Source organism: Tympanuchus pallidicinctus, unplaced genomic scaffold (assembly GCF_026119805.1).
Source record: "Tympanuchus pallidicinctus isolate F22 unplaced genomic scaffold, pur_lepc_1.0 scaffold22, whole genome shotgun sequence".
Taxonomy (NCBI): domain Eukaryota; kingdom Metazoa; phylum Chordata; class Aves; order Galliformes; family Phasianidae; genus Tympanuchus; species Tympanuchus pallidicinctus.
The window spans coordinates 35,406,293-35,433,031 of NW_026294739.1; the positions used below are offsets into that span (position 1 = coordinate 35,406,293).

General features: G+C 38.8%; 1 protein-coding gene and 1 long non-coding RNA gene across 3 annotated transcripts in view; one reads left to right on the forward strand and one right to left on the reverse strand.

Annotated features, from left to right (window-relative positions):
• Window positions 1-26,739, forward strand: part of LOC128081901 (uncharacterized) — an 82,393-nt gene that overhangs the window by 31,228 nt on the left and 24,426 nt on the right. The gene's annotated exons all lie outside the window — the stretch shown is intronic.
• NETO2 (neuropilin and tolloid like 2) lies at window positions 152-26,568 on the reverse strand. Of its 2 annotated transcripts, XM_052685616.1 has the most exons (9): window positions 26,464-26,568; window positions 16,055-16,111; window positions 14,495-14,635; window positions 12,368-12,616; window positions 10,317-10,361; window positions 10,100-10,227; window positions 7,174-7,402; window positions 3,725-3,838; window positions 152-1,124 (listed from the first exon to the last, which is right to left on the reverse strand). In XM_052685616.1, exons 1-9 carry the CDS (start codon window positions 26,495-26,497, stop codon window positions 544-546), a joined length of 1,578 nt encoding a protein of 525 aa, XP_052541576.1. In that variant the 5' UTR covers window positions 26,498-26,568; the 3' UTR covers window positions 152-543. The 2 variants fall into 2 exon arrangements, with proteins under 2 accessions (XP_052541576.1, XP_052541577.1); XM_052685617.1 differs by lacking the exon at window positions 10,317-10,361.

Consider the following 26,739-nt stretch of genomic DNA (forward strand, 5'->3'; position numbering starts at 1 on the left):
CGAGTGAGGAACTGATAATTAAAGGCAATATAAAATGGTAGGCAAGATGAAACAGATGGCTGTAACGTAATTCTTGAGTCTTAACTGGCACTTAACTCTAACTCTTTCAGTTTGACAAATACAATCAGACACCTATGTTGACATACATATGGTATGCTTAACTACTTTTATTTATGTAACTGAGGTATTAAAATTGCCTTGAAAAGCGGACATCTAAAGAAGAGAAAATGATATGAAGAGGAGAATAGTAGTCACTGTTTTTGCTGATCTATATGATAGTGGCTGTTCTTCCTCCAATATTCTTAACTTCAAATTTCCATGCAAAAACTGTCTTTTGCTTTGCTGAATGGGTAGCTTGGAAAAGTGAGAGGAAGTCCACTGTTTTTCAGCAAGAGTGAGTTATGAAGACTTTTTTTTTTAATGAAGTATAATAGGCTAAAAGTGTGTGCATCTCACACGCTGCATATCATACACTTTTAATATATACACTGTCCTTATACACAAGCATCCTTTATGTACACCGATACCACCTTCACTAGGAAATTAAAAGTCCATAGATAATGAACCTTGTGCTGTATCTTCTCTTCCTCTGACATAGATTTCACATGGAATCTCCTCCATCACTCTGTCTTCTATGACTTGCTCAGGGCAGTCATGTGCTTGTTTGAAAGTGTAACTACTTTTTTTGAATGTGCTATTGAATGTTTTCATTGGCTGAGGTTGTGCAAAATCATTGCGGAAGGGAAGTTCCATGGAGCTGAGGTTTGTCCTGCTTTGTTTTATATTGGAGGCCTGAGAGCCACAGTGATGGTCATGAATGCATCTGGAAGCTGTTGAAGAGCGTCTCATTTTCTGATAGTTTTCAAGTTCTTCTGATAGATCTGCCAAATCTGCAGAAATTTCTTTGTCCCTCAGTGAAAACAGTTCATAATGTGGAGGATCAAATACTTCCTGGAAGCCAGTTTTATTGAAAGCAGTCTTGCAAGCCATAACCTTTTTGCGAGGTTGCTTTACTTGCACTAGAATTGAAATGATAAGAAGAACTAAAACAATCCCTGATGTTATGCCAATGATTGTTCCGTGTGTTCTGGTGATTTGTTCAAACAATCCAGATTTTTTTTTTTCTGCAAAGAAAAAGTAGGGATTATGAGAAGGCCTTCAATATTTTTCACATTTTGGATTGTATGTTAGAAATAAGCAACTGAGATCACCAAATAAGTGCTGTTCTGTTAATGAAATGACTTCATGGTACCAGTGACTAGACTGTATGTCAATAGGATTTGTTCTATTGACAAGTCTAATTGTCCATGTTCATTAGTGACGGCCATATCGTAATTTGGTGGCAGGTGTAACTCTGTGGCAAGTGCAGAGTTAGTCATCTGGGACTATACTGATCAATTAACATTCCAAAATCTACAATTTGAACAGCTACAGATGCTTCTCCTATCGAAGTATGCTTGTGCTGGTAACATTCCCACTGATGCCAGTGGAAGAAAAGTTGGATTTAAATGCATCTGTTTGTTCTTTAAAATTGAATACTACTGCAGTGACAATGTAAGGCTGTTTGTTTTCACATCTTTTGGAAATTTAGTGTCTGTCCTTTGCACAAAGCCTGCTAGAAAGACTGCGATGCAGGGAACTGCAGCAGAGGTATATTCCAGTTGTAACTGTTCACTAATCGTCTGCTGGGGGTAAAACTGGGAGAAAGGGGCAAAAAACCCAACCAGATCATGTGGCATTTTTGGGTAGTACTTCATATGAAAACACACAAGATGGCAGCATCAGTACAAAATGGTTTTCCATATATAGAATTCTTATTTTAAGATGTTCCAGATGGATCTCTGTTCTGTAGAGTACTACTTTCAGAAGAACAAAAGAATTCTACACCAATAGAATCCGCTACATTCACTAGCAGAGGGAGAAAAAAAAAAAAAAAGCATTTAAGACTATGTAGAAGAAAATGTTCCCTAGTTATTATATATGTTCCATTATTGGGCTTCTGGTATCTGGGTATGTCTGTTAGGCACCTAAGTACTGCACACATTGCACAAGAAGTGTTACATACCCTCAGTGTAGACTAAAACCACCCATATACTACATGGGGTCCCGAGGAATTGGCTAGAAAGCAATACTTGAAATACTGTTACACTTCACAGCTTAGGCCGTTTACTCTTAGTTACATTTGTGCCTTTAATGGAAAGGAGGAGATCTCCCTTTGTTCTGCTGAGTTTCAATCTTGTCAGCATACTTTTGTGGGAGACAGGAATTTCAGTGCTATGATAATTTTCTCATGCATCTAGGTTTCTTAATTCTTGGATATTTTTTAATCATAAAGGTCTTAATCAAAAGTGATGTCTTCCCCAGCTGCTTCAAAGAAATTGCCCATGACTTATGGTTTTAGTTTTTTAAATCCTTATGCCCCACTGGGCTGCAGGCATAAGGTAGGTCACAACATGCTCAGATGTAGGTGGTCATGGACACGGACTAAATGAGAGCTCTAGGTGCCTGAGGGAACGGGGAACAATTGAGAAGCTTTCTGTTTAAAGATAGAAAATGTTCATTTGGTTGCATCAATCTCCTCAATTCTACCTTAGCTGGCAAGATGGATCCAGCTGTCAGCTGTCTGGTGATTATATGCTCTGCAACTTGTAAAGCAGAAATTAAATTGTATCTGACGTAAAACATGGTAAGTTATTCTGCACCAGTTGCAGCATGTACAAATACTGGGAAAGGCACTTCCTTCACTGATGGTACAGTTCTTATGCATTATATTTTTAAAATACTACAGAATAATAATGAAATGTGGATTCTAGGTGAAGTTCTAGAAGAGTTTTTGCAGAGATGGGAAACATGTAGAAGTTGCACGTGATAGAGAACATAGAATATCATGAAAGCTAAAGATTATTTAGAGGAAACTTATTTTCCAATTGAAAACTTAAGAGTAATGGATCATGTTTGTTAGCTGTATCCTTACATAATATGTAATACTTTCATTTTGTAACACACCTTGCATTACAGCATATTAAACCACTGTGTCTTCTTTATATTGTTTACTTGAAACTATTTCTAGATTTTCCTTACAAAAAGCTTTGACCATTTGTACAAATGAGAAGAAATTTTCTTTGAAATTGGATACACATCTTAATCTTTCAGGATTTTTTTTTCCAGACCCTTTAATTTGTCAGAGAACAAACTTGTTTGTTTTGCTTCTTAGGAGAAAATTTTTTATTTACGTTAAACTGCTTCTGTTCCAACTCTGAAAAATTAACTTATATATATATAATTTTATCTTTGAAGACTGCTGAGTCTACTTCAGTCTTGAAAAAGACTTTGTGAAGCTTTGTCTGTCTTTTTTCCAGTTGTATCTTGTTATTTTTTTTCTCTTTTGGTGATAAAAAATTGAACCTGTCCCTTCAGTCCTTGCTTCATTTAAGTTTTTAGGAACTGATAGGATGCAACTTGGTAAATGCTGAATTCTACTGACTATTAAGCTGGCACCCTTTTAAAATGAAGAGTATGTGCTGAAGAAGAGATTCGATTATAAAGTAGCCAATCTTCAATATCCTTACATGCCTCCTGAGTTTAAGTAAAAATTTGCAACAGCTTCCTGAGATTAGGAGAATTGCTGTCTTCAGCCTATTTCCAGGACAATAATTTCATGGCTTTCCTGAAAGGCTAACTGACCAGTGTGGATCATTAAGGCTATACTTTGCACTCTATTTACCTCTGCAGTGATTTTCATCCCAGGGGTATGCACAGTTTTGAATGCCATTGCAGACTAAAGAATTATTGATGCACATGTTGCTATGGCAGAAGTAAGTGTTGCCTGAGCAGGGAGCTGCAGAAGAGAAGAGGAAGAAAATGTTAGGGATTTTCAGTAACTCAGAAATTGCAAGAGAGAAAAAAACTAACAAGAACACAAAAAAACTAGTAAATTGCTGTAATTTTTAATTAACACATATTCTTTTTAAAATTTCAATCAAAATCAGTTCCTATGCACATTATTAATTACCAGATGATTTACTCTTTTGTTTGTTTTGTTGCTTTGTGATGCATTACTGATGCTACAAACAAAATGTTCTTGCTCAGAAGGCAAGGCAGAAAGAAAAGTCACCTGACACAGATAATGGTAGAAGGATTTAATACTTGTCCTTAAAGGCTTAATGCTTAAATCACATGCTCATCATCAATTACATTTATTCAGTCTGCTGTGCATCTGCTACATAGATGGTATGGCTGGTTGTGAAGCAGCTCCTGAACATCTGCATTTTAGAGTCTATTAATATCTTAAGACAAATCAGATTTCAGCTTGCGGTGGCCTGTTTCAGAAACTGCAAGAGATTTCAGAAACTGGGGGCATCTAAGTCACTTCTGCTTGTGAATCGAAGCTCTTAGATCCTCCTATTAGAGCTAATGCAGGGATTAAGTGAGTGAAGTTCATTTTTAATCTGTTTACATATGGTTAGAAATTTGAAGAAATAATTTAACTAAAAAGTTCTTCTAAAGATTCTGTGTATTCATGTGCATTGTACGTAAGTTCTTGACATCAGACAGCTTCTTAAGAAAAAAAGGCTGTTTTCAGGATGGTGTGCAATGTAACTGAGGAGGTCTCTGTGACTTCAGGACGCAAGAAATTTGTTTTTCCTTCTTCTGTCTCAGTAATGTGATATTTTTATTATAGAAGTGCCTCTTTTTATGGAAATCAATACATAGCAGCATAGATGTTGTGACAGACATTATTCTACAGCTTGGTTTCATAGGGAGAATTTATTTTTGAGCAGTCTTAATTTTCTAAAACTTAAAGCAAAACCCAAAGGATGCAACAGGGCAGGATGCAACATGACAAGTCCTGTGCACAGCATGTTTCTCACTTATTCTGCCTCTTAGACTTCAGACTCTCATTGACAAAAATAGGATTTATGCCTAAAGAAGAGAAGAAAATTCAAATTGGCATTCCCTAACCCTATTAGTCATGTCTTCCCATTCTGCTGCTGCTTCTCTACTCACCAGCACATTCTCTATTTTACATTCCTGTGCAGTTTCCTGAACATTTTTGGGTGATGGTTTTTGTTCGTGGGCCCATAAAAACAGAATAAATGAACTTCATTTTCCGTTGTTTGTTATTTAGAGAGTACAAAGTCTGTCTACTAGTTACAGTGATTGATTGGTTCCAGTCCAGGACTTCAAGGACATAGCTGGACTCTTATCTCAACAGCTGCCTCAGACTTATGAAGAATTCAGTGTTTATATACAGAATTGTTCATGTACTGAATCAAGCCAGAAATGAGACACATTGATCTTTTTGGTAGCTGAACTGCAAGGAGCACTAAATATTTGCTAGGTGACTGTCTTGCATAATTAGTTCATTTATGCAAATCTTTTCAGAAATATTGATTGTTTTCATGGTTGGCTTCTTATAATTACAAATGATTAGTAAGGTATAAGAAATAAATAGCTTAGAGATCTGAAAAGAAGACAAGCTGAAAGTCACCGTTTTCAGTTAGAAAACTTGCTTATCAATATACTATTTAAAACTACAGGAGAAACTTAGTTTTCAGACATGTACTTTTGGATTACTCTATCCAAAAAAGACAGTATCTGTAGTTAGAAGATAAATAAAAATAACAGTGTAGCACTGCAGACTCTGCTCTGGCAATGACTTCTGAATTGCTTTGAAATTGTCACTAAGGAATGTTACCCACCCTTAGAAGTAGGCACTGTTTCAGCCTCTTGCACTTGACTTCTCCCCTGCCCCCAGTATCTATAATATAAGTGGATAATTTTCCCTGCCAAAGTTCATAGCTTTTTTGAGATTGAAAGCTGCAATAACCTGCACTATCAGTAATATTATGTTACTAACCATCGTGAAATAAAAACTACTGGAAAAGCTGTTATAAATTTGATAAGCTGTGCTTAAAACTTCACTGTAAGTAAAGTTGATTAAATGCCCACTGCAGGTTAAGCAATAGAGTAGTTTCTGAAACATACAATTGCTTCTTACTATCTTGTATACAACATTAAGCAATAAAGCATTTATCTTAAATTACTCTTACTTTACAAAGACTGTTGCAGAGAAAGCAACTTCCATCCTGTGTCAACATATCCTGTGTGATGGAGCTGAACATAAAATCTGTTACCTGTAACTTGAATTATTTTTCCAAGATGGTGATCTTGGTATCCCTTGGTATCCCTTTCAAGACTGTTACTTGTGTCCAAAGAAGTTACTTCTTTGACAGTAAACCTGTACACTTGTACTGGAAGTTGAAAACTTTCAGCAGAAAGCACAACTTTACCTCCTGATGTGGCAGATAAGTTTTATTCAGTTCCTCCCATAGATCTCAGATCTAGTCTATAGTTCCAAACATAGTTACTTCTGTGCTGAAGATGCCATGTCAGGTTTCAGGTCCTTGTAAATATGTGAGGCAACAAAGTTCAGTTAAGTTCAGAGAGCTTTCTTCGCTTGGAAGATCTCACAAACAGCATGCTTTTAAGAAGCATCTTAGGCATTGTTCTCACTGTCTCTAATGCAGGCTATGGAATACAAATAGAAACTGAGAAAAGCATTTGCAGCTCTGCTCTTAATATAGGCTTCTTGATGAATTAAACTGCTTTATCTGTGGTTGTGCCATAACTGGGCTTAGCAGGGGAAGCACACATGGCACTGTTTTAGAGTCATGTGCAGTGGAGAAAGGAGGCAACAACTTAGGTGCAATAGGAGTGGATCTGTGGTTGAAGCTGTGGGTAGGAAAATGTTCCAGACTCTGGATGGACTCCGCATGGTCACAAGCATTCTCTTGTCCTTTGAACATCCAGGCTTGAGAAGAGCCTGTCCTGGTGTCTGGCAGGGAAGCAGAAATTGGGTGCTTCAGTCCCACTGTTGTCTTTTAAGTAAGTCTGTGCATGTCTGTAGTACTCAGTAAGAATGACCTACACTAAGGCTGCATTAGTACTGAATTCAAATGAAAAATAAAACTTCTAAGAAAGAAGGAAAGTCATTTTTCAGGAACTATGGTGCAACTGCAATAAAGCAAGTATTTAACTTAACTACTCCTACCCAAAGGAAACACTGTTTTTGAGTGTATGTTCCTATTGCACAAGGTATAGTTACAGCTTTTCCTGTAATTCTTGAGGCAACCCAATACCAGGAGAATGAACTCATTGAAATCTACTTACGATCCACAAATGAAGTGAAGAGCATTCTGAATCTGCTTAGTCTGCTGCCTTCGTCTGCCCACATTCGCACCACACCAGTTCCAGTCTGCAGCATGACATCGTTTGCTACAGTGCTGCAAAACTTTGCCTTCAGGTTTTCAATGGAACTGCTTCCATCATATACAGCAACAAAGTTTCTTTTGCATTCATTGGAATGCTCCATTTGATAGTCCAGAAATCGTAAATAGATCTGTTAGAAAAAAGAAATGAGTATCTCCTGGAAAAGTAATACAGAGAAAACTACTTTCTTTTTAGGAAACGTTGAATAAGATATTTTAAGCTGCTTAGACCTTTGTTAAGCCTACAGTCAGTTACTCTAAAGCAGATGCAAGAAACGCACAAGTGTCCTAAAGAATGTTAGTGGTATTTTGACTGCCCTCTTGCCTTTTTAATTCGTAAAAATAACACTAAAATATAAGGGAAGGAATCTAGTCAGAAAAGCTCTGAAGCAAAATAAATTAATCACAGTTTGTTGCTTTAGAATGGTGGAAGCTAATTACTAATCCATAGCAGTGTTACGGAAGACATAAGCCACGAAGACATGAGTAATTTGAATAAAAATGGAAGTGGGAGAAAAGCAAACTGGCTGCCTAGGACAAATTTATAAAATGAAGCCAATGATAACTCATGCAGAAATAGAAATTTAACACAAGTAAAGGCAACATATGTGGTAGATCATATACAGTGGGGAAATTAGAAGACCAAGAGAATAGTTGGAGAGTAAACAAGTAATTTATCTCGCTGGGAAACTTGGGAAAGACTGTAATTTGGTTACAAGTGCATAGAAAGATCACTGGGGTTTTTAATCCCTTGTTATGTCAGTCTTGGGACTTCCAAAATTGTAGTGAAAGTTGAGGAGATATGTAGTCACTTCTAAATTAAGACCTTATTTAAACTTTAGAATTCTCAAGCTATCCATTGTTTTGCCAGAGAAGAAATCTACACATATGGGGGCTTGGGTCTGCTACACTGTGGGAGAGGGGGTCGTAATCATCAGGTGCTCACTGTACTCTTCAGATAAGCTTGTCTTTGACTGCCTGCATGTACAATTGCCTCTCTGGCTGCTGCTGTGAATGTTAAAGGCATTTTTCACAGCACAGTTCTTCATGCATTTGCCTAATGACAAGAATCTCAACTTCTGTTTAATTTTTGAAGGAGACTGTGGATGAATACCATGCATGACTGCTATACTACCAGTCTTTCTGTCCTTCTGCCATATCTTGCTCTTAACTAGAGTAGAAGCCTTTTAAATCTGGATTTTAAAGAATTCACTGAAACAAAAGCACTACTTTTGTGCAGGGAAAAAACATGCCCTCCCAACACCTCACAGAATTTATTCAAAAGCTAAAAGTAAAAGAGCACATAAGAGATTGATTACACTTGTATACTCTGACTCTTCCTTTCTTTCTGGTTTCTGCCAGAGGCAGCTTGCCAACACTTTCATTCTGTGAAAAGGTGCAGCCTGTGTCACAGTATCTCATAAACACGGGTGTGAGCTGCAGGTGCTCATATTTTCACTTAATGATTGGCTTTGTGTACTGCGAAATTACAATGGAAACTAAAAATAAATTAGAACTTTTTTAGTAGAGCTATTCTGCATGTGAAAACAAAGGAGTAATTCTACTGAAAAGACTCAGCTCTGCAAAAGCTCCTTCCAGTTTGTGTGCCAGGCAAGCAAATATAAAACACCTTTGCTCATAGATTATTTTGATTATTCTAGTAATTTTCTGAAATATGGAGTGATTTATTCAATTTATATTATGCAGATTTTAAAAATCCTTTTATCACTCAGTTGTCAGTTTTAAAAATTTTTTATTACAAAATCGGATTGAGGAAATTAAAAATGTCTATGTTTTGTTTCCTCAAGAGACAGCACCGTATCAGATCTAATGGGTTTTATCATCACAATTCAGCCAAAATAGAAGCTTGAGAAACCACTTTTAAAATATGAAGTTATTTTTCTGTCATGTTTTAACTCAATAATTTAGAATGGTGATCTAATCTCAGAACTGACCCAACTACAACTGTGCCTTCTGGCAACATTCAATAATTTATTAAAATAGTTAAGCATGAGACCTGGTGCACTCGACTGGAAATGCAGAGAGAAAATGGTTTTATTATTGTTTCTGAAAGAACTGCTACTATTACTTAGACTAGTACAGGGCTCCTGGGAGTTGAGTCACTTCCTTAAAGGCTCAAATATATTAATGGAGTTTCAGTTTCTTGTCTTCTCCTCTTATTACTACTTTTAGGTTGTTGTTTCATCGATTTGAAAGTTGCTGAATATACTAACTCCTAGAAGTGGGTAAGAAGGCAAACACTAGGTTTGTCATCTCGGCAGGTCCTGCTATTGAAAAGATTTTTTTTCATCCTTTATGTACACGGACAAAGCAAGCAGTAACGTGTGCTTTAATACACATGCAGAAGCAAGATTACAGATATGTATGCTATACAGAGAAAAAATTACGTATTCTTCAGTGCAGTGCTTAAATAATTACCATGTGCAGCTTATATCAGAGGCTGTGATAATATAGCAAAGCTTTGTTGACTTCAAATAGAACCAAATTCCCCAGTAGAAATACTGGCAGCAAAATTTTACCTGCATTACCTGGCAGCATTTTTACCTGCAGTTTTCCAATAAAAGCACAGGCCAAATCAAATGCCTTTGAAAAATGTTTCTTGAACAGTTTTCAAGTCTACTCTGTATTTGAAGTTTCACACAATAGGAAGACTTGCTGCATATGTGGATTTTCAGAATAATCTATCTGAATTTCCTAAGCCACTGAAACATAATTCATTTCAGTGAGAGACATTATGCAAATTGCTATTACCTGTTAATAATGACTTGGAAACCCATTACATACTGAATGATATGAATGAAACCCACCTTAGCATTTGGAGTAGCTTTAATTGTCCATATGCAATCAACTGCTTGTCCTGGTTTTGTTTTTTCTTCTTGTTCTACTTGACTGGAACGTACTATTCCATCAGCTCCCGAGAGCTCAAATTGGCAGTCTAGGGAGAACATATACCTTGCTGTCAAATGCAGTATGATATTAATTCAGAATTCCTTATATAAAGAAATTGGTATTGTAATACTAGACCTGGAATGGGATTTAAAATACCTCCTAGGTAAGTGAAGTCAGGATCTGTAATAGAAAGAAGTCATGAATCACAGGGGCTATCAATGCTTGAGAATCACTTCAAGGTTTATTACAATCTGAAGATGATGTCCATTTTTATTATGTCACAATAAAAATTGCTTGAAAGTTTGTTCAGTCAATTGGAAGGTACGAAGGCAAACTTTTTTTAGAGAATACAAGATTTCATAAAGATTGAGCTTAGCTGACTAAGGCAATTCTATACTTACAGCTCAGATTTCCAGCATAACAGCAGAAATTACTAGGCATTATGTTTCCACATTATATTCTGAAATTTAACCATACCACTTTTCACTGAAATCTGTGGAGCTCCACAAGAGTACAAGAGACCTTTCTGTGTGCATTATTCTGACCAGACTGTTGTCTGTCTAGCTCAGAACAATGCAAACTGGAGTGCTTTTGTAGAATATATCAACACTTTGACATTCTTAATTTCTACTAATAATGAATATAAGGAAGACAGCTTAGTACTAAAGTTACTTTTTCTTTGGATACTCATGTTGCTTATTTTAAGCCAAGTAGCAGAGTTCTAAACATCATTAATTAGCACAGAATTCAGCATTAATTGCTCCTCTTATGTACCTTCTTCTAAATGCAAAGTGTATGTACTGCACATATCTGCATAGTAAACTGTATTAATATACTGTTCTAGTAGTTATTGTGTGTTAACACATTAATATGTGTTCTAGTAGTGAGTTAATAATATACTTTTTTTTAATGGTTAGATGATGGTACTTAACTTTACTGGGACTGAGGCTTGGCTAAAATTGGGTCTCGGGTGGTCTGGGATGTCCGGGGTTTACATTTCAGTGATCAGATTTGTGTTTCCCCACAGACTGCATGCTTTCCCTGGTGTTGTGTTGAAAATCACCAAGGAAGTCACATCCTAGTGTGTATGTGTGTGTGAGATGTTAGTCTGTCTAAGCAGAGGAAGTACTCCAGCCTGGGACTGGGTTAAATTAGTTTTGGAACTGATGTTAATGAAATGGCTGTAGAAATGGATTTAGCAAAATGTAGAAGTATTGTCCCTGTGGAAGTATTTCAGTGGATCACTCTTGGTGGACTGGTTACCACATTAATCTGAAGAGTTTCCAAGTCTAAATCCCTAGCAAGGTATACATTCTGTAAATAATAATACATAATTGTGTGTAGTGTATTCACACACTGCAGTGGTAAAGACCAGTTGGGTACATAAGACAGCATAAAATAGTTATGGCCATATATCCATTTACAGCAGTAGTAGAGCTGACATTTGTATATTGTGTTTTGTCCCAAAGGACAATGAAGTGCTGATACTACACATGTATTGTATCTATGAAATACAGCAGTCAAGCATTGTACAAGGATATCAGGTCAAATTTAGTTGTGAAAAGAATGTCCTGCCAGTTTAAAGTGGCTCCACAGAGCACATTAGTTGTTGTCTGTCTAAAGGCACAGTCAGCATATGATCTGCTCCTTCATACCCTGAAAACAGCTCTGTACTTTGAGCAAAGAACAATTCTGTTTTCTGAGTTGGCGGTTTGTGGGAATCTAGTTACACTGATAGCTGATATTTATATTGTCTATGTGTTTCCTCAGGCTTTTCAGTAATGGAAAATTAAAATAGTTTGCACCTAGCTGGAAGTCCTATTGTAGTCTGTACATTCCTAGAAGATAGGCTGCTGAAAATGGCAGCTACTAGCCTGCAGTGGGGGACCTGGTACGAGTTACCAAAGAGGGAAGTTGCTAAAGTCTTCAGCACAAACAAGATCAACTGGCCTCTTCATTAGGAAAGTATAAACCTGTAATTCTCTTCAGTCAATTTTCCAAAGTGTTTTTATTCAAGTATGCTCCAGGATTAGCAGAACGGGTCTGTCTCTAACTGTTGCATTGTTACTTTTGCCCTCATAAGTATTTACAATGAAATACAGTTCTGACTGCCAGCATAACACATCCACAGGGTTGAGTGGGAGCAAATGGTCTTTAATTTGGTTGTTAATTTTAAGTATCTTTACCTGGTATAAATGAGTACTTTGCTTGAAATCCCTTTCCTTCCAGCTCCTCATCAGAAATAAACTTGATCCACATAAATCTCCCTGTTGATCTAATTAGTGCAGGACTTTTCAGACCACAGTAACGATCGATTAGAGGGGAGAAGCCAAAAGGTCCATCTCGAACCTCCAGATGGTCAAACCGACATTCAAATGAGGGTTCAATGTAATAAGGTTCATCAAAGGTCAACTCAATTCTTTGCCGTGGAGCAGCTAGACATAAAAAATTAAGCAAAAGATTAAATGCAGATCTATATTAAAAAAGCATGAAGACATGAAATAGTGGAGAGACCTCCAAAACAGCAAGATAACAAAAGAGACTCAAATTACATCTGGCAGTCTGCTCCAAAAGCTCAGGTATACAGGACCGAAAATTCAATAACTGAAAAATTCATACTTTTAAATGGAATTAAAAAGTATTTTCTCTTTTTTTTAATAACTGAATATTAAACAAAGACATAAATTTAAAATATCACGTGTAACAGATGTCAACATTAATGCAAAGACATTCAATCAAGGATAAATATTAAAATATAAATTAAAAATTACGTTCTTTGGGGCCAGAATACATAAAAGAGGAAAAAACTTTGAAGGATGTAGAAAAGAATGGAAAAGAAAAATATCTCAAGAAATCACTGGCGTATTTCCTAAACAGTAAGCCCTAATTTGGAGATGCTTTGGTTGGAGACTTCTTTTATTAGAATACTCAGAAAAGTGTAAATGGCTTCATTTACATGATCAGTACAAGAGCGATGGGTGTAAGTCTGAACCAGGACTTGGATAAGACTCCTAAATCCTGATGCAGTACAGCTAAGGTTACATATTGACTTCACATCTGTACTGAAATCGTGCCTTTATATTGTATGTGTAGATTTAGGGTTGTTCTTGTCATCTGTTGTCCTAAATGAATCTTCAGATACTAACTGGCATCAGGAATGACAGCATTAACAGATCAAATGCTGTCTGCTTCTGCTGGATGCAAAAACAATTTATTTATACATCTCTAATAGTGTTTAGATCTTTACACCTTAATTATACAAGAGTTAAACACATTCCTGGCTGTTACTTTGCACATACTGTAGTGGTCTGGAAGGACAATGTTTTAATCAGAAATTGTGGAGGAACTTTGTCTTGCCTATTTCTTGCCACAGTAATAACTGTGAGGACAGAGGCATGGAAAACAATTCTGTGCCCTGTGGAACTGCCCTGCACAAGGAAGATCCAGCAGGTCTGGTAGCTCTGAAGCTGGACAGAATATCTGTTCTTCAGGTACATGGTGGCAGGGAAGATGCAAAACATCCGCTGCACAAGCACAGAAGCAAAATTGAGGGTCTCTGTTAACCAGTACAAATAAAAACTCACTGAAACATGTTATTGAAGTACATTAATTAATTGATATGAATCTGATGGTGAAGCTTACTAGCTGACTTCAGCGGGTTTTGGATGCATTCTAGTAAGAGGGAAAATAATTTGTGCGTCCCAAGTCTTACAGCCCTTATCCAAGATATTCCCATCAGATTCTGTTTTATCAAGTTAATGAATTTTTTGTCCCCATTGCATGACTTCAGCAGTGACCTCAGCAGTGCTAATAAACCTCCATTTTTAGTACAGTGCTATGGTGACAGACAGGTGTGGGTATTTTTATTAATAAAGGGCAGCATAAAGATCCTCTGCCTCTGAGATACACTTAGCCTAATACAGTGTGGCCTGGTAAATGCTAAAATGGTTCTTCAGCCATTTTTTGCAATTTATTTTCAGCAATATTGTAAGTGATATTAAGGTAAGCTACAATTTTTATCATAGTATTTCTTTGCCTTCGTGGATTACAGTAGATCTGATGCTGCTTTTTCAGGCTATGTCTTATTCCATATTGATAATTCCTGCATGATTGCCTTTTATATTAACTCGCTCTTATTACTTGAGAGAGCACATTTAGCTTCTTGCTAAACCAAGGGATGGCAGAATTGATTCTATTACAAATGCAGTTATGCAATACTTGACGGTGTAGTAAAATGTCACAGTTTGAACAATTTGACATAATCTGTTTGACCGTAAGATTACAATACAGCAAAACACAAAGACAGCCAATACCTTCCAGGATGTAGATGCACTCTTGATTTGGTGGGTACATGTTAGGGTAGTTTGGTGAAGCAAAGTGTCCTCCATTACTGGTCCGTACCCAGTTATCACACTGCGTAGGAGGAATGCGATTCAATCCAATATTTTGCCCACCTTCAGGGAAAATAAAGGGATGAAATAAATGTCTCCTGCAAATATGCAAATTTTATTTTTCACAAGTGAAACACTGACATAATGCATAGCCTATATTAAAAAAAAATGTTTTGGTTGAAAATCCTCTTATCACACATGCCACTTGTTAATATATAGCTAGGGAAATCTTTTGTTTAATTTATGATGTGGTATATCCTGATGAGATCATGGTTTCTGAATACTAGATCTGTACAGTAGTCCTTGGGAAAGGAAGAGAGGGTGTAAATATTTTTACCCAAGCGAGTTTAGATTCCTTGATGCTTTTTTCTAAGACAAATAGTCATTATGGCTGTCAGTAGAACAGCTTTATTTTAAGGTCTGTATCTTTTTCATTCCTATGCAAATGTAATCCAAAATATTTGTTAGTGTGTAGCATTTCTGACCCTCATTCCAGAGTAAACTGAAGTACATGGACCTCAGGCTATTTACAATAATATGTTGCAATACAAAATGCTTCTGATATGTAAATAAGCTAAATATAGCAATGGTAGTTAAAATTACTAGCAGTAATTAGACTGCACTGGTAGCTAAGGGGCTCGTTTAAGATCAAAGATCTCTTCTTCTAGATGTGCAGGGAAATACGCTCTGTAGCTGAGGTGATGCAGTTTACTAAGGCTATGCACTCTGCTGGACCATGCACAGAAGCTCTGTTAGTTCAGATTTCCTTATCCTCTGAGCAAGGTCTTGGAACAGTAAGATCCATCTGACATTGTTTTTAAGTAACTTTGACCTCTTTGATACCAACCGTACTAGAGAGAAAACAGGATATGTGCTTTCTGCTGGATTTTCCCAAACCTCAGAGAGATGCCCTCGTAGACTTATCTATGTTTACAGTTTTTCCTTGCAGACCATTCAGTCCACACTGATATGGGTCATAGCTGCCTACAGTCAATTACATCACCTTCCTCTGATAAGTTGGCAGCCTGTATTTATGGGGGTGAAAAAATCTTAGTCTCTCCTGCAGAAACTGTTCTAGGAAATTATGTAGGTGTCATTTCAAGGAATTCTTCTCACCTATGTTAGGATTAATCACGCACATGACAAAATAAGTCATATGAAACGAATGCCTTCCCCACTCAGGAGGTGTTGGCTTCAAAAACTTTTGTGGGTGGACTACTTGAAAAGCTTGTTGTCAGATAGAGAAAACATGGGTTTCCATGGTGTTTGTTTTTTTCTTACCCCCATCCTCTAAAGTCCAAAACCACAGAATTTTAATGGTGTAAGTGAACCTTCATCGTCTTTTTTTTTAACTGGGTTGGGAGGAGGAGAAGACCTACTAGTATCTGAACACAGCTGCTTTCTTTGACTTATATGGCTTAACTCAGAACTGCAAAACTCGTACATTTTTTTTGAAAGAAAATCATCAAAAAAAAATTGTACCTTGTGTCTTCTGTGCAACAGCAATCCCTTCCACAACAAGGATTGTTACTAGCAACACTGATAAGAGAAAGTGAACAGGAAAAGCATCAGTAATTGAACAAAATTACCTGCCATTTTCTGCAGTCCCTATTCACACAAATCCTAGAATCACTAGCCGAAACAACTCAGAACACACAAAAGTACACAATTTATGTGCTTTTTAACATTTCAGCTTTAGGAAACCAGTGCAGTTTAAGTGCACTGCAGGTTCTTCTTCCAGGCTGTTAAGAATGCCTATATGAAAGCAGCCATTTGTAGCTTGAGGGGACTTCAAGAATCTTCTGTAGAGTATCTACTAATTTGAAAGCATCTTATAACATTAAACGGTATCTATCTTCTGCATAATTTCATATCCTGAACTCAGATGTTTGGCAGACATATTGAAGCATATTTATCTTGAAACTCCATATGCATAACACGTGTGCAACAGATTTGTCAAGCTTACACAAAATTAACTAAGACCAGGAAGGGAAACAGGAATGAAGTTAGAGTATATTATTATGCCCCTCTTCAAATCCTTGATTTGCTTCCATCTTGAATACCTCTAATAATTCTGGAGCCACATGTTGGAGTACTGGCTAAGCAGGCTGTGCTTCTGGAAAGCACAGAATATGAGTTACAGTATCATGTGTGTTGCTGAGACAGTGAATGGAGAGCACTGGCTCAGTTTCCTTTCCCATACAAGAGCCAAGGGGTAGCACTAGCAGGTGGCACTTTCAAAGCAAAATAAGGTTATTTTTTTTTAATGTACATATTTCATAATGCATCGTTAAAATGGAAAATTCAGTTTCAGGAAGCCCTTGAGTCATAAGCTGCTGGATGTCTGCAGCTTATGGGATAGTATTTGGGATACTATCTGGGATAGTGTTTGGGCGAACATCATTTGCTCTGTTTATACTCTCTCTGAAGTCTCTGCTTTAACATCTCTGCTGAAGACAAGACAGAAAGCTAGATGGACCTTTAATTTGATCTGGCATGGCCTTTCCCATGCTTTTAACCTATTTGCTAATATTAAGTCAGACAAACACGGCCTCATTTATGGAGAAAAAAAGATTTCAGCAGGAATTCTATTGCCACATTGAAAAGTTCACTCTTTTTTCCCAGTTTGTCCCTCTCATTGCTCAGGTATTTTAGTATCTCATGCTGAAATGGCATTTTCTCTATCGTGATTCCTCTGTGTTGCTTATTAGACTTTCAGCCCTTCAGTGAGCTCTGGAGGGAGCATGCACTGACTGTGAACTACTGCGATCCTGACTAAATTCATATAGATGCTACTGTAATGTTGGCACAGATATATTATCTCAGGGAAAGATGGAAGGAATCAAAGCCTGCCTCTGGAAGTGTCGGTCTTACATTACTGTTTTATTATGTATGTTTCTGCTGCCCTTTCTTCTCTCTACCGATATTAAAAAAGATTGTACATGGCTATGAGACTTAGCAACAACCATTTTTTCTCTTAAAGACTCCCACCCTCTATTTTGCAAGGACGTAGCAATCTCAAATCAATTTAGAGCACTTTTATAACTCTGTGCTGCTGCTTAGAGTGCAAAATGACTTTTTTTCTTAAAGCAAGAAAACACAAAACCCGCAGCAATCCTTTATAAGAAAAGCAAATACTTTCATGACTAACAGAACTCATGCAGACATTATTCACTTTCAAGTATCAGTGAGAAATCTACATTGTTTTTTCTTTAGTACAGCTGTCTGCTATCACTAATACTATTATTGTGCCTTTTTGCTTTCTTTTTTACCTTAAGAATATCAGTAAGCACCTATCATTACTTCAGTGATTGTGGTGTCTTCTACAGAACATAAAAATAGACACTCAGTTACACGAACCAGTGATTTCCCTTCTTGAAATGATGTGGAGACAGAAACAAGGACTTTAGACAATCTGATTGGTTTTCACTAAAGCCTGTGCGCTTCTATAAATAGTTGAGAGCTGTGTGTGTAAGTGCAAAAGAACAGAGCATGTTTCCTGCAGAACAGCATGGGCATGCAGACACTTACGGAAGATAAATGGTCTGAATATTTGTCTTACGGTCTTTATTTTGTCATGTAATATGGATAAGTGGGTATAGTACGTATGGGCCACCTTCTCACTGTCCCTTCTCATCCTTTCCATTTTTAATCTCTTCCATCTCTTCGCCTTTCCCTTTCAGTGCCTGTGTAGCAAATGTTTAAGGGCCTGTCTTTGCCATTTCTTTTATCCCTGGTGATAAAGACACATCTTTTTCTAAACACAGAAGAATATTCATCAGTGTGTGGGCTGTCCTTATCTCTGTGACATTGTGACTGAAGAGGTGGAGAGAGGACTTATTTCCATTCTTCCAGAGAGTAGTGGGCAGGGACCCCTAAAGCGATATCACCTTAAACTGGGTGCATTTACCTGCATGATAGCAAACAGGAGCTTTTTGGCTGGAAACAAGGCCTATCAATGTTCAGGATGAAAGGAGAAGAAAGAAGGGAAAGAAATGAGCCAGGATATTTTTAAACCTTTTAGACTGCTTCCATTAACCCATTTTTGTCTATTTTTTAAAAACAACAAAGCAGTCACTCGGTGTCCTAAATCCATATCACTTCCTGGAAAAATATTTACAAATCTCAAAGATGAATTTGGACCATACAAGTCAGTAATAAGGAAAGCAGATGTCAAAAGAAGAGACAGCTCCTGTAGGACATCTCAGTGGGGAGCTTGTGCTAACAGTGTGCTGGCAGTGCGTGCGGGGACACGGACCCAGCAGGCAGAGCAGGCAGAGACACTGAGCTACTTTCACAGAAAGTCTTGTAGCACTTTCAGAAGGATCAGAAACAATCTTGTTATTTCTGAAAAACTGAAATTCAGAAAGAGTGCGCCTGAACTTGCAATAGGACATAGTATTCCCCTACTTTTTTTCTGTCTTTTAAAGTCTGTCACCTATCAGCGTGACATGACTATTCTTCCATGAGGATGAAAGCGAACTCTAGACTTAGCTCTGTATTCTACCTTGATACTGGAAATAGAAGCAGCAAGTGTGTAAAAATGCCACTTGAAGGTGGCTTGCTAATGTAAGCAAGAGCATGAACAGTGCAGGACTGCATGACCGCATTGAATATCTAAGGGACAGAAGGATGTTTTGGATGATTTTTGATGCAAAGAGTGAGGTGAGAATTCTACTAGAGATCTGGGAGGCTGACCTCGTTTTCTTGCAGCTATTTAGCTGGTAAAGATGATAGAGGCTAGAGCTTCTGCAACATATATTAAGCTTCTACTTTGTGGCATCTAAACTGTAGGAGAGGCTATCATGAAACCAACAGCAGCAAAACCATTGAGGCAGGCAGATTAAGTGGAGCATCTTTAATTCATGGATCTGGTACTTGCTACAAACTTTTATTTCATAAATTATGGTGCACGGTTTTATACTACCATTTAAAGCTCTGATAGTTTTTACCTGTGTGAACACTAACTGGAAATGAAGCAAAAATGGCAAGCTTCTGTCTGTTTATAAAAAGAATCTATTTTTCATATTGTTTGCTTGTTTGCATGAAAGATTTTAGATCACATAGCCTGCAGACGGCTGTATAAATTATTAAGAGTGAATACACTAATCATACGTTGCAAGTTATTATTACTACTCAGTTGTTGAAATAAGCTTATGGAATCCTATAAACTGGTGTGATGAATTACATATTTCTGTGAGAGTCAAGATTGTCTTTGCCAGCATTTCTTAGTTTTCTGAAATGACTATACGACGCAAAGCACATTTGCTAGCTTGGTTTTGAAGTGGCTCTTATTTCTCTTTAAAAAATAGAATAGTATAGTTTCATAGTAGCCACCATTGAAGAATCAGAGTTTTGCTTAAAGAAACCAGTGCTGTAGGCTGCAGATCTGATATATGCTTGTACTTTCTTGCAAGATGCAGTCTTCAGATTTCATGAAGTACACTGCTGCTCTGAGCTCTCTACAGTACGTCTTTCCTCTGCTTTTTCTGCATGCTCTAGGGATCTTCACATATAGAGAAAACACACAAGATTTGCTGCATAGCTGTGAGAGCAGTGTCTGTCTTCAGTGATAACAATGGGGGATCTATGCATGCAGGGCAAGCTGAATATCAAAGCTGGGAGCAATCATGCAGAACTCAGAAACAGTGAAAATTTCCACCAATTCTTAAAATAAAGACATGATCGTTTAGAGTATTACACATTCTTAGTAATAGTGGTTGTCAGAATCCTAGGGATAAAGTTGACAGACACTGCTTAGAGCAGGATTCCCTGTTTTATCTCTGTGCTGTACTCCCTGGATTAGGCAGCACCTTATGTACACACGGTCCAAATAGACAGTAATTGGCAACACACAGGTCATGCATGTTAGAACAACTTGCCAGGATGCCTGCTTCTTTCTGGCAGATACAGCCTTGTGTAACAAATGCTTATCTTAATTATACACTGTGTTTTGCCTTATGGGAATGAATCCTTTTCTATGTACTATTCTTAAACCCAGCTCTTAATTTTCCCCCTGCATGCTATAATTAATACTACTTTCAGGAACTGCTAATTGCAGTGTCCCAGCACTTAAGTCCAATGATTTTCCATATGTTTTGTCTAAACAGCGTAGTGGAGACATTAATGCGGTGGAGACATTTGTGATGCTACAACCTGTCTTATTCTCTGGCCAAGGGCATATATACAATAGGAATTGCTCACGCTAATTTTAGTTGTCGTTAAAGGACTCTATCAAGTGTAGGAACCCACAGTGTTAGGTGCTGCACATATTTAAAGTATTTTACTTGGTCTTGGAAGAAACTTCTTCAGTTTAGACAAAACAATGTGAAGATGGATAGATTTTGTATGATTACATGTGGATGCTCACTTCCTTTTCTTTCAGAAGGGTAATTACATGCATTTCTGATTCAAACAATTTTTAACTCAGAAACAGACAAACTGTAAATCCCAGAGGAATTAGGTTTTTTTCTCTCTTCCTAGCACTTGGTGACATTTACTAGGTGATAAAAGCAATACTGGATTGCATCTATTGCTGCTTTTTTAAGCAAAGAGTTCTACTGCTGAGGATGAAAACAGGGCAGTTTTTGAATCCCACATGCTCTTATAGTTCAGTCTGTATATATTCCCTGATTTCTTATGATCGCAACAGGACATGAGCAGATTGTTAAATTGAGTATCAGAGAGCAGTGAAGTTGGCTGCCTAGAACTTAGCCTATTAACAGCTTCAGCGATTTCCAAACTTATTTATTTATTTAGATACTGGAAGATAGTGCAGGATTGCAGCAGAATGAAGTAACAGAGAGGAAAGTGTGCATAAGGCATGATGTATTTCAGCTGTTTGTAATCTTTACCCAAAGCACGCTAGTGGAGCGGCCATCCCATTTTTAATCCTCTCACAAATGCAATGTAGCAGAAGTGGGCTTCATCAGCTATTTACAGTGACTCTAGCACCTTTCTAAGATCCAAATCTCGTTAGCCATTAGTGGGCTGGCAGGGTGTCTGAATGCACCCAGGTCTATGCTCAGATAAAAGAGTTTCATCTCTCTGGCTGTTTTCAGTAGGGATTCCTCTCTTTAAGATTGCCAAAAAAAAACCTCAACAAATTTAGAGTCCGTATCTCTGCAGAGAAATGAGGTTAACTGGTTCAGGAAGTACATGCAGTTTTCCCACTTCCCTTTGATCAAATCATCCGCAGAGCAATTCATGCTTGGATGGATCTGTGACAGAGTCCCCTCCAGGTTTGCTCAAAACATTTAACGTTTCTGATCCTGCCTCCATTAGGAATAGTTGAGCAGCTGTGGGTTGTTTCATTCTACCAGTTAGCTCTACATCCTTTTACTTATAATCCATTTCTGGGTATCTCTGCCAGCAAAACTTTTGCCAGAGGAATACTATTTTTTATTTTGAAGATAAAAGCTTTCTTCATTATTTGGAATATCCTTTTTCATCTCTAAGCTGGGTGCAGCAATAGACTGCTGAGAAGGCTGCGTTTGTAAACCATGTTGATGAGGGATTCCAAAAACCTTACTAAATTAAATGCACTGGCTTAAGGTTTAGGTGGTTTCCCTGTAGCTGACAGAACGGATCCTGCTGCACATTTCTATCCTGAATACATCTTTCCCAGAGATTATGTACTCCTACTACGCTGCTGGGATATTGATACTTTTGATTTAGATCAGATTGTATCAAACTTCTTCACCTCTTTATTATCAATATAGTGGGGTTTTTTTCAGTTATTTTTTTTTTCCTTTTTTTTTTTTTTTTCAGGAATATCTATCTTGGAATTAGTACTGAAAGTTCTGCTGCCTTCTGTCATGTCTGAGAGCAGCTAATATAGAGTATCATTTTTTTTTCTTGGCTCTCCAGTCTCAGTCCATTGAAAAGAGACTGCTCTGTGTTCATGGATTTTGATGTCTGCTAGAAGAGGAGGTTTTGTGATAGGCATTGTTAACATCTTGGCAGTCCCTTCCTGATGCATAGTGGGTCAGCTTCATAATAACAGAACATGGAGAGAAGCACAAAGATAAGCTAAAATAAAAGGAATATGGATTTTTTTTCATGAAAAGCTACCTGCTGTTTTTTTGGTTGAAAATTTTACACTCCTCCACCCCATTCACTTGCTGTATTTGAGGCATCAGCTGTCAGTCATGTATCAAGAAAGGGAGCAAGCTATGTAAGTTGTCCAAGACTGCCAAGTGTTTCATTAATTAAAAAACAAATTGGAATATACAGGGCAGAAAAGCAGCAAGCCAGTTTGCAGTGCTACAGCCTCAACTGCAGCCAAGACACTGTAATTAAGATTGTGCTTCTGTCTACATAAGCATGTCCATCTGTGCACGTGTAACCTGCTTGGTGTGTAAATAGTGTGTACAAGAGTACACACAATTTGTGGTACAATTGCAGATATTTAGCAGCTCTCTTCACCATCCCTGCAATGAATTACACTGTGAATTTCTGACAGGTTCATAAATGATTAATAGCTTATAAAGTTTCACTTGGGGAGTAATCTTTCTGTCTAATCTCTCTCCATGAATTAAACCTTAGGAAGGTGCAGAACATCTTGGCTTTTTGGGAGACAGGGATACATAATTCAGCAGCTCCTTCAGCTTCAGTCCCGTGTCAGTCAGCACTCCAGCTACATCTATATACCAGATTATGAAACTGAACTTTTCTATTAATATCATTATATTTAGAACCAACTAGTTTTTGTAAAAAAACCTGTAGCAGTCATTGTCAAATACGTCTTGGGAGAACTAGAGAACTAATGCTTTTGAAGTTATGCTACTCTGAGAGCAGCGTATTTTGGATACTTGTTTCTGTATGTACTAAAAATGACACATAGCACATACCATCAGATACCTGTTTAGAACATAAGAGCTTTTTCAAACCTATTCTACAGTTACCTGAGTTACTTCTGCTTAACTGCTTGACAGCACAAGCTGTCTGGTGCTCAGCTTTCTTTCAGTGCAGCAGAAAAGATTGCAAATAGCTCCTGGTTTTAGACAAAAAAACAAAATTCTGGCTTATACTTGATACTGCCCTCATTAGGGCCACTTGCAGCCTCTACAGACAATACTCCCCTCTTGGTTTCAGCAGACAAGTCATGAACTTGTCTTTTAATTTTTATTTTTCTCTGCTCATTTTCAGCTTCCTGGGTCATTGTTACACCTTTTGATTTTGGGAGCAGGAGGCTGTAATTCCTAGCTTTACTTCCAAACGCTACATATTTGTGAGAAGTTAGCTATTAAAATCATGCCAAAATGCAAATGAGAGGACTGAGCAGAATGGCAGCAAGTTAATCATAGCAGTACATGTTCTTGCAACCTGCCCAAGTTGGAAATAATCCTGTACCTTACTGGAAGGTTGGCAGTGTTGGCTTCCTAGGAGTAGTGGACATTTGTACTAGCCCTGGCTGTTGCACTATCAGGACCAAATGACCAAATTCTCTAGCTGGCTTTTTGAGGTAATCCAATGCAATAACTGAAATAGTCCAAAACGAACGCAGTCAGGATTCAACTTAAGGTTAATGTAATTCAACATCTGTGTTCTTTGCTGTTGTTTTTTTTGTACTAGTCATGCTTGGAAATGAAGGGAACAAGCCTCTAGCCTATATCTTTTGGGGCAACAGGAGATACATAGAAATTTAAGGTAGATATATTTAGTTCCAATGTGTAATAGAAACAAGGCTTTATAAAGAAAGCAGCTGCTTTTCTCTTGTATGAAGGAGAGGATGGCAGTGCCTTATTATTGTAGAGCAATTGCATTCTGCAAACTGTGCCAGGATTCAAGAATGCTTCCAGTGGTGTCCAAAACATTGAGAGCTGGAGATGGGAGGAAAAGGATCTGCCCGTAGATGTCCAACTCACAGCAAGCACCTCGGCCTCCGATCTGTGCCTTGTGCTGCTGAGGAAGCAGGTGGGCATGGCCCACAAAACCTCAGTGCTGCTGCAGCCTCAGTGCTGCTGTGGCCCAGCACCATTTCCATGCAGCAATACTTGGCAAACTCAGATGAGGGAAAATAACCAGAGTAAGAGATGCTCCAGTACTTACTGTGAAGCATTAAAGAGTTTCCTCAACACTATGGACACAGACAGTAAGAATTATATTAAAACGTTTCTATGCTTCATAGGTGATAAGAACTCAGTAAGTAAAACAAAGCTGTATGGAGATAAAAATTACCGTCACTGTGATTAATTTCCATGCAGGATTTAAGATGCATCTCGTAAAATATGGTGCTTGATTTGAACGTTCCTCCCAATAGTTTCCTTTTAGGATTAAGTCTGCGTCTATTTAGGAATCTTTCTTCCCTCTTTGTGATCAGATCTGACTACATGAAGACTCCTCGTGCAGAGATAAAAGGGTGTGCACAGTGCTAAGTAACAATACCTTATTTCTGAAGTCATGGCAAGCGATGCATTTGGAATATTAACGACTTACTGACTAATGGCTTTCTGTTCTTTATAATATTTAAACTGCGTCAAAAACTTCCTTTAGAAGGACAATTCTTTTTAACTGGACTCTAATGTGATCATAAAAGATGAGAGTGAGGTCTGTTCAGGAGAACTCCTGTATGGGTAAATTTGCAGGAATTGCATATCTCTGAAATGCAATTAAATCTGCGTATGTAGAAGGTAATTAAGAAGCAGAAGCATCAGTTGTATTTGTTGGCGGTTTTATCGTGGTTCAGCTATGCATTAACCATGTTATTTAAAGAGGAAGTAAAAAGCCTAAATGCAATTCCTTGCCCAGTGAGCCTTTTGTTCCCACGTCTGTGAAATCAGTGGCTGGTTAACACCTACGTACAGTGGGCTTTTATTGAAAGCAAGCATCTTCTGGCTGTCAATTATGATGCTAATAAATGAAAAATATTTATTTAAAGCCTCAAGGCATCCATCCTTCAGGTCGGGAACATGGACTTTTATGGGTTATGGAAACATTCTGGATTTAAATCACTTTTTACAACTTTCATACTGTGGGAGGACATCAGTGCACATCAGAATCAATTCTCCACGCTGCAGTGATGCCTTGATGGCTTCAATAATGCAAGCAGACGTTCCAAAATTTCCTAATGGAATAATTTAATAAAAGAATTCCCAATAGTTTGAGTCTGACATTGCTAGAGAAGATACGGAATGTGAGAAATCCCCTCCTGAGGCACAAGGTTAACGGTCACGTTTAGCTTTATTTTCTGACAAATCTTTCACCCACGTTGAGCCATATAAATAATAGCACAGATAAAGGCAGGCTAGAAGGAAAGCTGGCTGCCCTCAGCTGTTTACCCCTGCGTTTCAAGAAGTTAGTAACGGGATTTACAGGCTTCAGGGGAAAGAGAAACAGAGGTGAACACCGGTCAAGCACCAGCTTGTGACACAGGCACCGGTTTTGTGAAAAGATTGCAGAAAACAGATCTCGCTCGTGATAACAAGCAAAAGCACCTGACTACAGTAACGTAGCTCGTTAGGACAGTTAAGAGAACAGAAAGTGTACTGTTAACAGTGAAAAGATGGAGTGGGGGGAAGCTCGGCGTGCTCCAGCTAAGCGCGGGGAGCACCGGGGTGAGCTCGCCGGCACTTCGCGCCCTGCCCAGCTCAGCCCCCAGCCCAGCTCAGCCCCCAGCCCAGCTCAGCACCGCCGCCCGCCCTGCCCTGCCCAGCCGCGACGGCAGTGCGGGGGCTGACCGCGGACTCTCGGCGGCGGCCGCCCGGCAGCTTCGGCGCGTCCCAGCGGGACGGAGGCGAGTGGCTCCGGGAGTAGCGGGCTGCCTCGCCGCCCCGCGCTCTTCGGCCGAAAGTTTCCGCTACCGGCGGGAGGGCGCGCGGCGAGACGGCCCCGGGAGCCCCCGGGCAGCTTCCCTCGCGGAGAGCGCGGCGCCGTCCCGCGGCTCCTACCTTCCAGCACCGAGCAGACTTTGCGCAGGGCCATCGTCTCCCGGCGGGCCGCGGCGGCGACTCCGCGGAGGCGGCGATCAGCGGCGCTCCATGGCTGCGGCGGCCCCCCGCGAGGGCGCTGTGGCCCGCGGCTACGGCTCGGCCGGCCCCCGCCCGCCCGCGGCCATGCCCGGCGCCCCCGCGCGGGGCGCGCTCAGCCTCCGCCGCCCGAGCCCGGAGCCGCCGCGCTCAGTCCCATCTAGAGCGGGACGCGGCGGGGACCGTCGGGGACGGGCC

What these genes read in the sequence shown, in the direction of transcription:
- NETO2 (XM_052685616.1), bottom strand. Translation starts at nt 26,497, where the DNA reads ATGGCCCTGCGCAAAGTCTGCTCGGTGCTGGAAG. An exon ending in TATTTTAAATCCCATTCCAG is followed by an intron (nt 10,228 to 10,316) that starts GTCTAGTATTAC and finishes TGTTCTCCCTAG; the next exon opens with ACTGCCAATTTGAGCTCTCG. An exon ending in AAGCTACTCCAAATGCTAAG is followed by an intron (nt 7,403 to 10,099) that starts GTGGGTTTCATT and finishes TTTTTCTAACAG; the next exon opens with ATCTATTTACGATTTCTGGA.